The 15,322-nt window shown below is 48.3% G+C and overlaps 7 protein-coding genes across 7 annotated transcripts; 4 read left to right on the top strand and 3 right to left on the bottom strand.

Annotated features, from left to right (window-relative positions):
* Positions 1 to 67: 67 nt before the first annotated feature.
* FTJAE_13703 (farnesyltransferase geranylgeranyltransferase type I alpha subunit) lies at positions 68 to 1,702 on the bottom strand (the record flags this gene model as incomplete). Its single annotated transcript, XM_037346873.1, has 3 exons — positions 68 to 957; positions 1,013 to 1,600; positions 1,651 to 1,702. The coding sequence occupies 3 exons, from the start codon at positions 1,700 to 1,702 to the stop codon at positions 68 to 70; spliced, it is 1,530 nt and encodes a 509-aa protein (XP_037199267.1).
* A 568-nt stretch (positions 1,703 to 2,270) lies between these two features.
* On the bottom strand, positions 2,271 to 2,828 carry FTJAE_13702 (nuclear transport factor 2 eukaryote; the record flags this gene model as incomplete). The annotated part of the gene is made up of 2 exons (XM_037346872.1): positions 2,271 to 2,734; positions 2,783 to 2,828. 2 exons carry the CDS (start codon positions 2,826 to 2,828, stop codon positions 2,271 to 2,273), a joined length of 510 nt encoding a protein of 169 aa, XP_037199266.1.
* Positions 2,829 to 3,382: 554 nt separating this feature from the next.
* FTJAE_13701 (METHIONYL-TRNA SYNTHETASE mitochondrial) lies at positions 3,383 to 5,200 on the top strand (the record flags this gene model as incomplete). The annotated part of the gene is made up of 2 exons (XM_037346871.1): positions 3,383 to 4,657; positions 4,706 to 5,200. 2 exons carry the CDS (start codon positions 3,383 to 3,385, stop codon positions 5,198 to 5,200), a joined length of 1,770 nt encoding a protein of 589 aa, XP_037199265.1.
* A 188-nt stretch (positions 5,201 to 5,388) lies between these two features.
* On the top strand, positions 5,389 to 6,160 carry FTJAE_13700 (METHIONYL-TRNA SYNTHETASE mitochondrial; the record flags this gene model as incomplete). Its single annotated transcript, XM_037346870.1, has 3 exons — positions 5,389 to 5,410; positions 5,456 to 5,535; positions 5,582 to 6,160. 3 exons carry the CDS (start codon positions 5,389 to 5,391, stop codon positions 6,158 to 6,160), a joined length of 681 nt encoding a protein of 226 aa, XP_037199264.1.
* An 825-nt stretch (positions 6,161 to 6,985) lies between these two features.
* Positions 6,986 to 8,467, top strand: FTJAE_13699 (acid phosphatase; the record flags this gene model as incomplete). The annotated part of the gene is made up of 2 exons (XM_037346867.1): positions 6,986 to 7,079; positions 7,125 to 8,467. 2 exons carry the CDS (start codon positions 6,986 to 6,988, stop codon positions 8,465 to 8,467), a joined length of 1,437 nt encoding a protein of 478 aa, XP_037199263.1.
* A 91-nt stretch (positions 8,468 to 8,558) lies between these two features.
* Positions 8,559 to 11,217, bottom strand: FTJAE_13698 (dynamin-related 1D; the record flags this gene model as incomplete). The annotated part of the gene is made up of 6 exons (XM_037346866.1): positions 8,559 to 8,819; positions 8,871 to 10,026; positions 10,201 to 10,248; positions 10,299 to 10,522; positions 10,572 to 10,847; positions 10,897 to 11,217. The coding sequence occupies 6 exons, from the start codon at positions 11,215 to 11,217 to the stop codon at positions 8,559 to 8,561; spliced, it is 2,286 nt and encodes a 761-aa protein (XP_037199262.1).
* A 1,593-nt stretch (positions 11,218 to 12,810) lies between these two features.
* On the top strand, positions 12,811 to 13,235 carry FTJAE_13697 (ribosomal L34 mitochondrial; the record flags this gene model as incomplete). Its single annotated transcript, XM_037346865.1, has 2 exons — positions 12,811 to 12,875; positions 12,923 to 13,235. 2 exons carry the CDS (start codon positions 12,811 to 12,813, stop codon positions 13,233 to 13,235), a joined length of 378 nt encoding a protein of 125 aa, XP_037199261.1.
* Positions 13,236 to 15,322: the final 2,087 nt, after the last annotated feature.

Raw genomic sequence — 15,322 nt, 5'->3', positions numbered from 1 at the left:
CAATGCATAATGGGAATACAATTCTGGGCTCAAGGTATCAGATCACACCATATCAAAACATCCTCAACTATTCTTTTGCGCTCTGGCCGCTCTTCAGCAGAGTGACACGGTACTTCCAATACCCCTCTCGTACAGGATCCCATTTCTCTCCGAGACGTCGTAGACAAAGCTCAGCCTTTTCCTTGTCACCCTCTTCATCGTACAATTTGGCCAAGAAATCAAGCGCATGCGAACTGCGGACCTCTTCTGCTTCCTCTCCCAGTGCAGTGACAAACTTCTCGGCAAACTCTTTGAGGGAGGATAGGGGACGAGAGCCTTTGGTCAGAACAGCAGAGACATAGTTCCAAGGAGACTGGTTCTGCGGCGCTAGATCAATCTTCTCTTTGGAGTAGTTGATCTCTCGATCGATTGTCTCTGCTGGAATGCGAGGGTCTGGCTCTGTAGGTCCTGATCCAGGGGTGGAGGCTGTGGGGTCTGAGAAGACAAGATAGAAGCGGTGCGACCAAGCTGAGTTGTTTCGTACATCCTCCTCAATGTGGTTTTGGGTGGAAAGAAGCTCACTCATAGTCCACATGGACAGCTTGGAGACGAGGTACTGGCGATAGGACCATACATGGTAGTTCTTGGCATCTGATTCCAGCATCTTTGTGATGAACTGCGTCTCAGAACGAGCCAGTTGACGAACAGTCGCAGTATCATCCTCGATGAGAGGATAGTAGTAGTCCATCAGGAGCTGACGATGATTCCAAATCTGGTAGTTCTTGAGATTGCTGAGAGCAACCTCGTTCAACCATTCAATCTCATCGGGAACACTAAGCTTCCATTCCGAGATAATCTTGTAGCGGTACAACCAAACAGTGTAGTGTGCTGGGTTCATGGAAATGACGTGCTCTGTCAAACGCAGACTTCGGGGGGAGAATTCGTCCGCCGCCATGACGGCGCGAAGGTAGGACACGGCTATGATGCGGTTCAGTCAGCCACTCCTTTAGACCTGGGCATCAAACGGACGTACCCTCGGCATAGTCGTCCGGATAGGCAATCTGCGCGAGGGCGCCTTCGGGCTCGTTCTGCGGGATGGGGATGACATCGTCCCATTCAGGATCCTGGGCCAGACTTCCCGTGATCTCCCCGTACAAGTCCCTCTTGAGTGCAGCCATGGCTTTTCTTCTCGTCTTTTCAGCGGCGATATCCTCGGTGGTTACTTCGAGTTGCTTCTCTCGCTTCTTGAGAAACTGACGATGCTGTATTTGCAGCGATGTGAGCTTTGCGTGCTTTAGCGTGCGCTGCTCAAGCTCGTCGGGCGAATATGTCCCAATATCTCGTCCGGAACGGTCTTTTCCCCAGGCGTAGTCGCGAAGTCTGCGAATAGGTAGACCCTCTTTTGAAACAAACTTCCAGAACTCGCGCTCTGCCTTGTGGTTAATGAATTTATCGCTATCTATAACAGTATTGATGAGGTTGACGTGTGCGTAGATCTTCTTCTCAGCGGGAGTGAGAGCTGATAACCCGACTTGCTGACGACGGTTCTCGATAGGATTCGTCTGGAAGAAGCGCTGCTGCGAACGCTGGGCGATGGTGTCTGGGGGGGAATCTGGAGCAGCTGGGAAACGTTAGACAGATATATAGAGAACGAGTGAAGAGGGAATATACCTCTGGGCTCGGGGTTCGGGGCCTTGGAGCCGGCTTTTGTTTTGGGTGGCATTGTTGGAGTTGGAGAGCTACGTTGGTGATGGATGGTGGGGTTTTGTCACTGGGTTCTACTGTTTTTTTGCTGTATGGGGATTGATGCAGGTGCAGGGGAGGATACCCCGCCAAAATGAAGCTATTGTTCTTGAAGCCTCGTTGAAGAACAATATGAGCACGTGCAAGTGGTGGTTAAGCTCGGATATTTGTTATGTAGTGTTGGCAAACAGTTGTTGGTGGTGTAAAATGAATTGCTTGTTGGTTTGCTGTCTAGTTTGACCGGTGCTAGATGAAAGCCTAAATCTGCGCCATCTGAATGCCCTATTGTTCTATGCGCCATGATACCGGCTCGTCTTTCATGCCTCGTTCAAGTCGAGTTCTCTCCCATTTGATCTGGCTCTCGTTCATGATCGTCTATCCCGAGTTGCACGACCTGCCCCCTACGGCTTCTGGCCACTGGGCTTCTTGGCCGAGTTCGCGCGACTCTTATCCTCTTTCAATAAACGGTTCGCACGCTGGTTTCTCCAATAAGTTCTCTCGAACTCTGTCTCCTCTCTAATCGGTATCTCTTCATCCTCCGCCCAGCCCTACAAGGCACGAAAGTTCTGAGACATGACGAGCCACTTCTTGACACCCTTGGGAGGGTTCTTGACCATAGATTCCCAGTTCGGCACGAGAACAAACGTCTCGTTGAACATCTTTTGAGGTGCTTCTCTACCCTTTCCGAATTGTACCCTGCCCATAACAGTGACGAGGATGGACATCTTGTCGCCGCTCTTCTCCTTCTTCGCGCTGTCGAAGATGTTTTCGGGTGCGCCCATTGTGAAATTTGGGTTGAGGACGTGTGCGTCGAAGGACTCGATTTCGTAGTGCGCGTCTTTGCCTTGAGCTTCGAGAAGTTTGGCGTAGTCGTCTGGTGTCGGGAGGACGGCGCCGTTGATAGAGATGTCTGCGGCGATGGGGTATCTTTGGGAGGAGTTTATGTAGAATGGGAGGATGTCTTTTTGTCGGTTTATCGCTTGGTAGTAGTTACTGGTGAAGATTTCAGCAGCTGAGTTTGTTAGCTATTACTTTCGCGGTTGAAGTTGAAGATACCTACCATCGCTCGAGGTTTGCACCTCTGTTGCTAGTGTTGGGGCTGACATAGTTGTGTTTGTGTGTGTATTGATGTTCAAAGGAAAGAATTGAATGGGAGGAAGAAGAAGGGAATGTATAGGTCCAGGGTTTTTAAGGTTGGCGCAAAAGTAAACAGTTCCAGGCAGAGTTTCAAAAAAGATGCCTGCGATGATGCAGATGAACAGTTATCACAGAATTTACTCGCACGGTACATTTTGTAGCTTATCGTATGAAGCTTTGCAGCTTCACCTCTAGATCCCCACATTCCGCTCAGAATTACAGCAAGAAAAGTAGCTCTGAGAGCTCTCAAGTGCCATGAGGGCCTTCAGGTTTCAGTCTTTACAAGGCGCTCGTCTAATACAGTCTCGATTGGCCTGTCAATCCAATTTGAGTCGCCTAGGATGTCGAGCCTATGCGCCAACCTCACAATGGCGCCGTTCGAATAGCACTGAGTCGACAGGCAAAGAGAAGCCATTTTATGTAACAACGCCAATCTTTTATGTCAATGCTGGTCAGTTTGATGCCTCGTAGCTCTGGCGTGTCTAATTGCCGTGCAGCTCCTCATATTGGTCACCTGTACACCATGGTTCTGGTCGATGTCATAAAACGATGGAAGCAAATCAGTGGCCATGAGGCCTACCTCGCTACAGGCACAGACGAACATGGCATGAAGATTCAACAGGCAGCTCTGGGGGCAGAAATACCACCGCAGGAATTCTGTGACAACAACGCCAATAAGTTCAAAGACCTCGCCGAACATGCCAACATCTCGCACGATTTCTTCATCCGAACCACCGATCAAGCACATAAAGACGTTGTACAGCAGTTCTGGCTTCTTCTCAAGGCTCGCGCACCTGAAGGCTTGGGCCTATACCAGGGGAAGCATGAGGGATGGTACTGCGTCAGTGATGAGTGCTTCTATCCTGAAGATCTTGTCCAGTCAAGCATTTCTCCTCAGACAGGGCGCAAGGTGACGGTCAGCAAAGAGTCAGGCAATAAGGTCGAGTGGGTTGAGGAAAAGACGTGGTTCTTCCCGCTGTCTAAGTATAAGGAGAAGTTGCTTCAGTTCTATGACGAGAACCCGGATTGGATTCAACCAGCTGATCGTATGAATGAAGTGCGCAACTGGGTACGAGATCATCTTGAGGATCTCTCCGTCACTCGCCCTGCGAAAAGACTGAACTGGGGAGTCAAGGATCCCGAAGATCCCAACACTACTATCTACGTTTGGGTGGATGCTCTTGTTAACTATCTGACCACGTCTGGATTCGGCACAAAGTGGCATGTTGGTGATAAAGATACGGGAATATGGCCAGCAGACATGCACGTCGTCGGCAAAGACATCATTCGCTTCCACGCAATCTACTGGCCTGCTCTTCTCATGGCCGCAGGCCTTCCCCTACCCAAGAAGATCCTCTGCCACAACCACTGGACCATGTCGAACCGCAAAATGTCAAAATCCGTCGGCAACGTCGTCAACCCTTTCTTCGCTGTTCAGCGCTGGGGTCTCGACGCTCTGCGATACTTCCTTATGCGTAATGGTAATTACAAAAGCGACTCGGATTATGCGAACGAATCTATCGCTGCTATTTACGAGAAGGATCTTCAGGCCAATATTGGCAACTTATTCAACCGAATTGCTCGAGTCAGGAAGCTTGCTTGGAGTACAACTGAGGCAGTTGAATTTGCAAAGTCTGGAAGGTTTGAGAACCGTGGGAGTTTCTTACCTACAGAAAGTCCTCATATCTTTCTAAGTCTCGAGAAGAGTCTGCAAAGCCTACCGGAGGAAATTCGAACTCACATGGATCAAAATCAAGTGAACCATGCCCTGCAACATATCTTTTGGCTTCTTCAGGACGTGAGTATTACTTGTTCATCTGAATTCGAGTGACTGACCCGTCTCTAGACAAACCGCTTTGTTTCAGAAACTGCGCCGTGGAAGATTGTGAAAGAGCAGGACGCGAATGCGCGAACCCGCCTCAACTGGGTCATCTACCGATCCGCCGAAGCTCTGCGCATCGCAGGCATCCTTCTACAACCCGTCATGCCTGAAAAGGCTACGCAGCTACTCGACGGTCTAGGTGTCAAGCCAGAGCGACGTACTGTCGCGTATGCTCGCGCTGACGCTGATCTCGATTATGGCACAGAAGCTGCTATTGTGAGCCAAAAGCCTGATGCCTTTGGTTCCATGTTCCCTCCTGTCGCGGGCATCGAGCTGACTGATGTTGAAGTTGTGGCTGGGATGGAAGGGCCAAACAATCGATTGGGTCGTGTGGTGGTAGCATTGGCGCAGGAGGCTCAGAAGGCTCGAGAGGCTGAAGAGTCTGGAGAGAGGTGGAGAATTGAACAGCTGAGACTAAAGAAGCTGAGAGAAAAGAAAGAGGCTGAGACGAAAGAATAATGGATGAATCATTGTAACGAAATATGTAAAATATGTACAATATAAAGAAAGCGTTGGCATGTTGTCCTGCATTTACCTCTGGCTGTGGTTGTAAGAAGCTTTCTGGTGCCCCATTTTGACTCAACTTTTTTCACCAATGGTGTTGAACTGTGAATATTCACCTCACAACTTACACCTCACAAATCACAATGAAGATCAACCAAAATACAGGTAATGCTACACTCTCCGTAATGCATATGTACTGATGAGTAGTAGCTATTTCAACGAGCAAAGCCTTGCTCGTACCATACGAGGCGCATCATGTGAAGCAATACCACGCATGGATGCAAGATCCTGTAAGCTCTCACCATCACCAGAATCTCAGACGCTAATATGACCCAGGATATTCAAGAAGCTACAGCTTCAGAACCCATGACTTTGGATGAGGAATATGAGAACCAACAGTCGTGGCGCACATCGTCTGATAAACTCACCTTTATCGTCTGTGCACCGCTCACCGAGAATGTATCACTTGTGAAAGCCGGCGCAGCGGATGCAGATCCTCTCATGCGAGGGGACATCAACTTCTTTTTGTACCCCTTTGAATCCGACGATGAAGACACAGAGACAAGCACAGAGGGATGGGTCACAGGTGAAGTGGACGTCATGATCGCATCGCCTTCACATCGTGGCCAAGGTTTCGGACAAGCAGCTGTCTGTGCATTGCTCGTATATATCCAAAAGCACCTAGACGAGATACTAGCAGAGTATGAAGCAAAGGAGCTGAAGGGTTTGATGGTCAAGATCAAGGAGGGGAATAAGGGAAGCAGAGCTTTGTTTGAGAAGTTGGGATTCGTGCAGAAGGGAGAGGTGAATTACTTTGGAGAGATTCTTATGACTATTGAGTGGGATGAGATTCTGAGAAGAGATTGGTGGAGTAGAGCAGAGGGGGAGTTCAGAGAAGTGAAGTATGAGATGTGAGAGTGAGGGTATCGATGTGACAACTCTAGTAACAAGCAGTTGTTCAAGGCCCATTTCTGTCACGCCAAGTTGTTGCAACGGAGAGCTTTCCCCACTATCGGATTCCCAATCTTCATTTCTATTGAGCTGTTAATCACTTCGAAACGTTTAAGCCATGCACCCTCCTCCATATATGTTGCTGGGGTCCTCCGTCTTATGCATGTTACCAAAGAGACTGCCACCACTCACATACCATCTTTGTTATTGGAACCATAGTAAAACTAAACTACAAATTTACAACATATCTGCCATCAAACCTCTTTCTTAATCATGAGCAGGCCATTCCTTTCCTGACACTAGTTGATAACGTTCAACTACTCCCAGCTCAACAAGCCCTCTTCTTACTACATCTCATGTGAACTTACAAATCATCACATCGCAGCTTACCCATCCCCACACAATCCAAACCATTGGCCTCTACATTCACATATCTTCAAGCCATTGACTCTTTTCCCCTCAACCTTGCTTCACACCACAATCATCAACCTTCCTTATCAGACCACGAGCGGGGTTCCCAAGGTGCATCCACTCACTTGTCTTGCTTGTGCATAGAGGATCTCCTCGGTGTTGCACAAACGAACTTGACCGGTCTTGCCCTCCGCGGACAAAGTTCCGCTGATCGAGCGATTTATCTGATCAACCCATTTATTGGGCGAATCTTATCAAATGCCAAGACCAAAGGTGGGATTTAGAGTTAGCGTTTGCTTAAGCATAAATACAAGCATCGAGCCCGACTTCCGACGGGACATCGCTCTTCTTCAATTCTAACTAATCCATAAGTTTAACATGTATTCCAAGACTCTTTTGCTGAGTTTCCTTTTTGGCAGTGCTGCCAGTGAAGTCATTCATGGCGCTGTAGTCTTTAGCCGTCATGGAGATCGTATGTCCAACAAGCTCAATTGATGATTCCCACTTACATAAATAGGCACTACAAAGTGGTACGGCGCTCAATCCCTCACTAGTCTCGGCGCAGAGCAGAACTTCCAAGTTGGAAGAGACTACCGTGATCGATATCTCGCTTCGGACTCTCAGTATCGCATCTTGGGTATTTCTGAAGATGAATACAAGCCCTCTCAGATCTTTGCTAGTGCTCCTGATCAGGGCATCCTCATGAACACGGCTACAGCTTTCCTTCAAGGATTCTACCCTCCTCTCGCTGATCTAGACCCTGAGATTGCTTCTCAGACTCTTAACAATGGCTCTGAGAGTCAGGCTCCTCTTGATGGTTACCAATATGTTCGTCTCCATACCATCAATGATAATTCACCAGACACCATCTGGATCAAGGGCGATGATGCTTGTCCCAAATATGTCACTGCCTCAAAGTCTTTCATGAAGAGCGATGTCTTTGCTCAACGTGAAGAAGACACGAAGGAATTTTACGAGCAATTCTACGATGTTCTCTCCGACGGCGTCTACAACCTTCGTCCCGAGAACATGACCTACAAGAACGCCTACAACATCTTCGACCTCGTCAATGTCGCTCGCATTCACAACAGCACCTCTCCAGCCCGCAACCTCTCAAACGCAGACCTTCTTCAGCTCCGCACCCTCGCTGACTCTGCGGAACTCGGCCAGAACTGGAACGAGTCTGATCCTGCTCGAGCCATTGGCGCTGAGACTCTTTCTGGTGCTATCCTCAACCAGTTGAATGAGACTGTGACTTCTGAAGGAAAGCTCAAGTTTTCTCTCTTCGCTGGAAGTTACGACACTTTCCTTGCCTTCTTCGGTCTTGCAGATCTTCTTGATGTCTCTCCCAACTTCTACGGTCTGCCAGATTACGCATCTACCATGGCTTTCGAGCTCTTCACCGATGATGACAGAGACAGTTTCCCTTCAAACCCAGAGGCTGACCTCCGTGTTCGCTGGCTCTTCCGCAACAGCACAGCCGGCGACCTTGAGACTTATCCACTCTTTGGGACTGGCGAGGACTCTCTTTCTTGGTCAAAGTTTGTGACTGAGATTGAGAAGCGTTCTATTACTGATGTTGGAGATTGGTGCACCAAGTGTGGCGCCGAAGAAGATTTCTGTGCTGCGTACAAGGATGACGACGAGAGTGCTGAGGGTGAGAGTGAGAACAAGACTTCCAAGAAGGGTGGCATGTCCAACGCCGTTGCTGGTGTCATTGGTGCCATGGTTACTCTTGGTGTTGTCGCTATTGTTGGAGCTGCTGCCTTCGTTATCATGAGACGCAAGCGAACTACCCCTGCTGGCAAGAAGAGCAGCATTCGAAGTGGCAGCACTGATGGAAATGCGGCCAAGGTTTAAGGTGCATACCGCATGGAATGACTATATAAAAGATTGTGTAACTTGTAGCCTAATGAATGACGGTTGATACTCCCCATCACTGATATCCACTTCAATTTCTCTCCAAGGCAGATGTCTGTCGAGTCGCCCTATCGACGATAGTAAGGGCACCTTGAAGCTTCTCAATATCATGCTCCAGCTCTTTACGTCTCCTGGCAGTGTTCTCATTCTCCCCACCAACAATCTCCATCTCATCTTCCGAGAGACTAAGAATGCGGTTGGTGTTAAGACCCAGAACAGGCCCGTCTTGACCAGAGATGAACGATTCAATAACAGTGTTGTTGATGGTACGAATGAAAGCGTCCAGGGAGAGCTAAAAAGGTTAGCAATTGTTGACACGGAAGATGTAGTTTACGGCACATACCTTGTAATAAACCTTGAGAACATCGTGGACATCAACAGCCATGTTCATGCCCAGACTTGGATGGATGGATTCAAAGCACTTGGCAAGATCAAGTTGCCCCGGTTCGCAATCCTGCGAAACACTGGCGAATCCCTCATAGAATCGCAAGATTCTCCAACCATGGATCTCATCCCCAAAGCGAGGACCAGTGGACTGCAGTCGCACACACTTTGTCTCCATCTCGCACTGAGACTTGCACAAGTCTTCAGTTCTTTGCATGGATTCTTTCCACGAAGCTTCCAAGAGCGTGGTCAACTCCCTCGACAGAGTTGACGTGTCACTTTCCTGAGGGCAGACGTCGTTGAGAATGGAGGCTGTGCATCGACTGACTGCTTGTGCGACTCGCGCAAGGTGGATGTTCGCGATGTGTCCCCATTTCTTCACTTGCTCTCGGTACATGTCTGGGTAGATATCTGGGTTGATGATTCCATCCAGAAGAGATCCCTGATAGAGCGCCAGCTTGTCTTGAATGGCACCCATAAGATTTCTTGTGTCTTGAGTGTGTGACAATCCCGGGAATGCCTTGTCAAGTGAAGCATCGATCTTCGGTTTATTGACATTACGAACACGCGGGGGTAATCGCTTTCCCTCGGCCCTCGCCTGTGTCTCAAGATTCATATGTTCATCTAGCAGCACGCGAGGATCAACGTCAATATCCTCAAACTCCCAGGTACCGCCTCGCGCTCGCATGAACTTGTCAAATTCAGCATTCAAGCGACTGACTTCTCTGCGAAGCTCCATGCTGTGGTCGAGAAATCCTGGACGGTCCAGAGCCGTTTGCGCCATCTCTTCATATTTTCGGACAGTAGCGACAACAAATTGCTGTCTTGCGGCATGGCTAGTGCGAGGCTCTCCAAGCATAGTCTTCTCGTGTAGTCTCTCTTCGAGGTTATGCTGAATTGTACTGCGGAGTGTTGGGAAGCAATCGCGTATCTTGGAGCTCAAAAGGGTACCAAGATATGACTTGGCTGCAGTTGAGCCCAAGCGGCTTTGAGAAACAGAGTTCCAGGGGCTCTTGCTGAATAGCTTCTTCTCTGCGGCGCTGAGATCGAAAGAATCAGGATCTTTGTCTGCTCGGTTGCGAACCAGGAACCAGCCACCAGTTAGGCGTCCGAGTCTATGAGTAGAGTTACCAGTTGCGATTGATACGATCTGACTCAATGTTAGCGTGGTCAAAAAGAGTCCATATGGTTAACTTGCCCTCTTGGTCGCCTCTGGCTCATGCTGCACCATATCGCATTTTGTGAAAACGCCGACGAAGCGGTTTTGCTTGATGGGCTTCTTGGCTAACCTCAAAATCTCCTGTCTATCAAAGTCCGTAGGTGCATCGATAACGCAGCTTCAACTGTTAGTATGATCGATCACTGATGTCATGCCAAGCTAACTCACATAACGATATTATCTTCGTTGTTCATGTACTCCTTGACCATAGCCTCGACCTTGGCTTGATCTGTCTCGTTAACGGCAGAAGCATTCTGAAATGTGCCAGGAAGGTCGAGAATACTGAAATAGGAGCGGTGGGGCCCTGACAGCTCGATCTTGAGCACCTCTGCTACGAAGTTCTTTCTGTCTTCTCCTAGACCAGTTCGAAGGCCCATGAACTCAGAGGATATCTGTGATTGTCAGTTCGTTCCTCTCAAAGATGGCAGGAAGGTGACTTACCTCGTCGATGACCTTGGCAAATCTTTCCTTGGTGAGGATCTTGCCGCTGCACTCATAGTTCTTGATGTTGTCAGATGCAGGATCCAAACCAGGAACATCAACTTCAGCAGGATCAATAGTAATGCGGAATGAGTCGTCACTGTCTGGTTCTGTGCGACGAGAGACAATGCGGGTGGGAAACCGGGTGCAGCAGCCACTGTCGACTGGGAAAGGGATTCCTGTCAAGCTTTGGAGCAGAGACGACTTTCCAGAGGATTGTCCTCCCACAATAATGAGCTACCACTAGTAAGTACTGCGAGAGCCCAAAAGTCCTAAGATTACATACCTGAGGGATGCTCAAGTCACCGGCCCCAAAGGACTGCAGGGCATCAATTGCATCAAACAGAATGCGATTGTGCTGACTATCAAAGGGGTCTTCAGGCATGACCTCTTGATTGGAATCATCACGAGGTCGGGGTGAAGAAAGTGAACTTGGAGAAGGATCGTAGAGCACGTCTCCAAGACTGGAATCCGTTGGGAATTTTCCAATCAATTTTCTAGGGCTCTCCTTGCCAGAATTGAGGCTATCAAAGCCTTTGTAAGGCGTTCGGGGAGGAGTGTCAAGGGCGTGTGGGTGCATAGAGAGAACTTCAACAGGACCAGCCATGATGAATTGATAAGAGTAATAGATGAAAAATGAAAAAACAAAGGAAAGATTTAGACAAGGGTATCTTGATATGAAATTGGAGCTGAGAAATGGATTGTCCTTCTATGACTGTTGGCGGGACTTGAGCAGATTTATATCTTCCAGTACGACTTGACCATCCCATCCTCCACAGCCAAAGCAGCTTTCTGTAGATTGGAACAAGCCCGCAGACTTTACTGCCATCTCACCAGCTTCTCATGCAACTACGCGCCGACCATCGGCTCACCTCACTTGGAGTCAAGGGTTTATTCAGCTCGAGTATATCTTTTTCCATATCAAGACATCTCGGGAAGCAGTTTTGGGTGAGGAACTTTCTTGGCATATTAGAGATGACTTCTCAGCCAATAATTGCAGAATATCGGTCGCACGATGCAGGTGGTTGAGACCATTGTCGACCAGCATAAGAGCAAAGATAGGAACCAAAATAGTTTCATAGTCAACATAGAGTTCAGGTGAAGGTCAAGAAGGAATCAACCGGCAGGTTTCGAAACATCGAAACCTGATCTCATTGGCCGCTTTGGCATATGCTGTTGGTTGCTGCAAGCACTCACTCAGCTATCTGCAGGGGTTGAGCGCATAGCTGAGAGAGGCAAGAGATAACTCAAAAAGGCAGCTCGCAAGATGAAATGCTTTATCTTATCGATCAATTTCCCTGCGGTTTTTTAAACGACAAGGCAATTGTTTTGAGATGCATTTCTGACAGGCAGGGGTAGGACGGGTAGCAGGGCTGCTCTCAGCTGTGCGACAACTTCACTGTTGAGGGAAACCTTGGTACCGGGACAAAACTCGCAATCAAGACCGAGATTGACGACACTGCAACTTGCAAGCGCCGTCGATAAACAAAGGTGACAACGACCCAAGAAAACGCATCCTAGGGGTCATTATACTGGCCGGAGGAGAAACACCTCAACCAACAACCAACATCGGCGGTTGTTCAGCTCCAACAGCCAATCATAATTGACCATGCCGTCTTCAACTTGAATCCAGCGAGATGTCTCCAAGTCTAGCGTTGTTGTCGCTGCCATTTGACCTTCCAGATGAATATTGGCCTCATCTTCCATTGACCATTGTGATTTATCAAGAATCATGGGATGAATCAAAACTTGGGGTAGCTTTGAGATGATTGGGGCAGACTTAGCCGGCTTTACGATGGTGAGTTTTATCTTGCATGATTGTATTGTAGCACAGGATTGTGATGGGCGCAGAGATTATCCGCGAGATTGAGCTGAGGTTGGCGAGAGTTGTTGGCTAGCACAATAATTTGATCAATGTGATACGGGGAATGGCTTATTATTCGTACTTGATAATGAATGAAGAAAGTCGATTTCATCTTTGAGAAACTTGTTGATAAATTAGGATGAACGGAAGGATCAAGTGAAGCCATTGAGGAGAAAAGGGAGGTACAGGGTAATCAGCCCCACCTCGAAACAGCGGCGTCACTTTCGACTGAAGCTCAAAATTTCAACATTTACATCACCAACGACTTGACGGCCGTTGCATCACCACATCACAAGCCGCAGTCTCATTTCTGCGCGCTCTACCGAAATGAACACGATGTTCTCTTCTATCACGCGCCTCGCGCGCCCAGTCCTGGCCAAGCCCCTCGCTCAATCGCCTAGGTAAGCTCATCCACATGCCTCTATCAAACCATCACTAATTCCATCAGGACATTCACAACTCTCGTCCCTCTCCGACCCTCGCTCACTCCCATGACCGGCGCTATCCGAAGAACAGCTCTTCCTTCAAGCTTCACCCCCTCGACAGCCGCATCAGCCGATATCGTTCCTTCGAGCGCCATCTCAGCACACCCTGCCCTCGGCGATATGCAGATTCGTTGCGGACCCCGAAATACCATGAACGGACATACGAGGCTTGTCCAGAAGCGCAGACATGGATTTCTATGTCGTAAGCGCAGTAAGACGGGGAGGAAGATTCTCCTCAGGAGGAAGATCAAGGGCCGAAGGCATATCGCCCAGTAAGCCCAGCCTGTGAATGTGGCCTGAGGAGGTTGGAGGGCATGTGTCAATGAAGCATGAGCGAATTGTGTACGATACCAGAGAAGAGAGCGGAGACTTGGGTGCAGATACCTTAGTCTCTCTCGTGATACAATCTGTACAAAGACTCACCAAAAGAAACAAATGATCTTGCATTCTCACATCTCGGCGGAGTACCGAACTTGCATATTGCAGCTGAAGTCTAAACCAGGGGGAACAATATCACGCACTTTTACGAAGGACCAGTTCCAGAACATTTTCGGAATTTGACAAAGGCTCACAGCCTGATGATGACGCTGGTCGACGTCGGTGTTGCAGCAAGGCCAGCAATGCAGAAAGCTCCGAACTATCGCACCTGACTTCGGAGAAAGGCTCGAATTAGAAAGATGAGGTTCAGTTCCGATAGACAGATGCAGTTCCTAATTCGGATTCACCGGAGCTACCGTTAGTCAACACCATCACGATGTGCGGATAGTTCGAAACCCCGCATTCTCAACTGAGAATCACAGGCCTCGTTTCAGGCACAAAGCGCTCTGACTTTGGACTTATTCCTCGGCTTGGATTTTCTAGTGTGGTGGCCTGCATGTTCTTGGGTGCGCCGATCATCAGGTACGCAGTAAGCGGAGAAGCAGGCTGTGAATTGGAGATGTCTATCACTGAGATTTGTGAGGTACCGCGTTGAATGAATTGATAAGAGACAGTCTCATACGGCAAGCCAATTGATAATGCTGATAAAGAAACACAGAGATATGAAGATCTGATCACAAGTCTATAGATGCAATTGCTATTATCATGGATAGCTATCATCTGGCCTCAGCTATCGAAAGTGATGATGATGACACTAGCGTCCAAGAGATGCAGCTTATGCCGGCCCGCCTTGCATTAAGAGGATTGAGATGGTGTGAAAGGTGATGAAAGAGGTAGGTGTCAAGACTTGATAATGCAGCTGAAATGTAAGATGTGAAATAATTCAAGTAATCAGAGACATTTCATGTGATGGTGCTACTGCATAATCTCATGTTCAATCAACACCATATTTGAACAACAAAAGAAATACGAATATGTTCGGATATCTTTTCGTCTGATGAAACTGCCAGATTGACATCTAATTAATCGAGTAAATAACCTCAATGCAATATTACCGCAATTACTGCACTTCCTGGGTTAGGTATCGTGTTCCCCAGATATCGGCACTTGACTACTACTGCACTCCAGATCAGTTAAACCTGTTTTTCCCACACATAATTAAACCCCACCTGACAAAAGGTCCCTTGTCAACGAAAAAAGTAAACCTTGTCAACTCGTAGAGTCAAACGCTGCACGCAATGGAAAACTTGATAGCGGTCAAGGCTGAACTGAATTGAGCCGAGAAGGTTGCAACATGTTTCGGGGTATACTTCCGTTGATCGGCTCTGCAAGTGATGGAGGTGAATGTTTCTGTGAAAGATGGTTGGTCAGTCGACTCGATATAGCTCGGGCGGTAAATCGTAACGTTTTATCTGGTAGTTTGTACTATAATTGGTTTGCTCATCACTGTGACACCAGAACTGTCACTTAATTATTGGATATCGACCAACCACTCTTACGATCTCAAACAAATCACCAGACTATTCTTTTTTGTCTCTCTCTCCTATTTTTTCTTCTTCTCAAAGCCTAGAGCCCTACAAGTCCCAACATTTTGACAGTCCCCATCGCAATGTAACAGAGACTAAACAAAACCCCTGTAGCCCACCATCTTGATCACGACCCTCACGTGGTCCGAGATCGTCGTTACCTGTAAGGGAAGCTCATCCGGGCCCAACGACAAACGGACCAAGGAAAAATGCTGTCAGAGCCCGATGAAGGGGACCTTGTCTGCTGGGATCATGGAGCCAAGAATGCGGGGTGGGCAGTGTAGAACACACCATGAAGGTTTAGACTGCCGCGAATGCTTCATTTCCGCTGTTCGGCCCTCATTCTGGCTGGGGCGGCGGTTATTACACCGACGACCAGAGGAGTTTGCCAAGATGGATGGGGTGGGAGCTATGACTATGGGTGGATGTGTGTGAATGTGAATGTGATGGGAACGGGAG

The sequence above is a fragment of the Fusarium tjaetaba genome, assembly GCF_013396195.1.
Source record: "Fusarium tjaetaba strain NRRL 66243 chromosome Unknown NRRL66243_c0000460, whole genome shotgun sequence".
Lineage (NCBI taxonomy): Eukaryota > Fungi > Ascomycota > Sordariomycetes > Hypocreales > Nectriaceae > Fusarium > Fusarium tjaetaba.
This window is presented reverse-complemented; position numbering and strand designations above follow the sequence as displayed.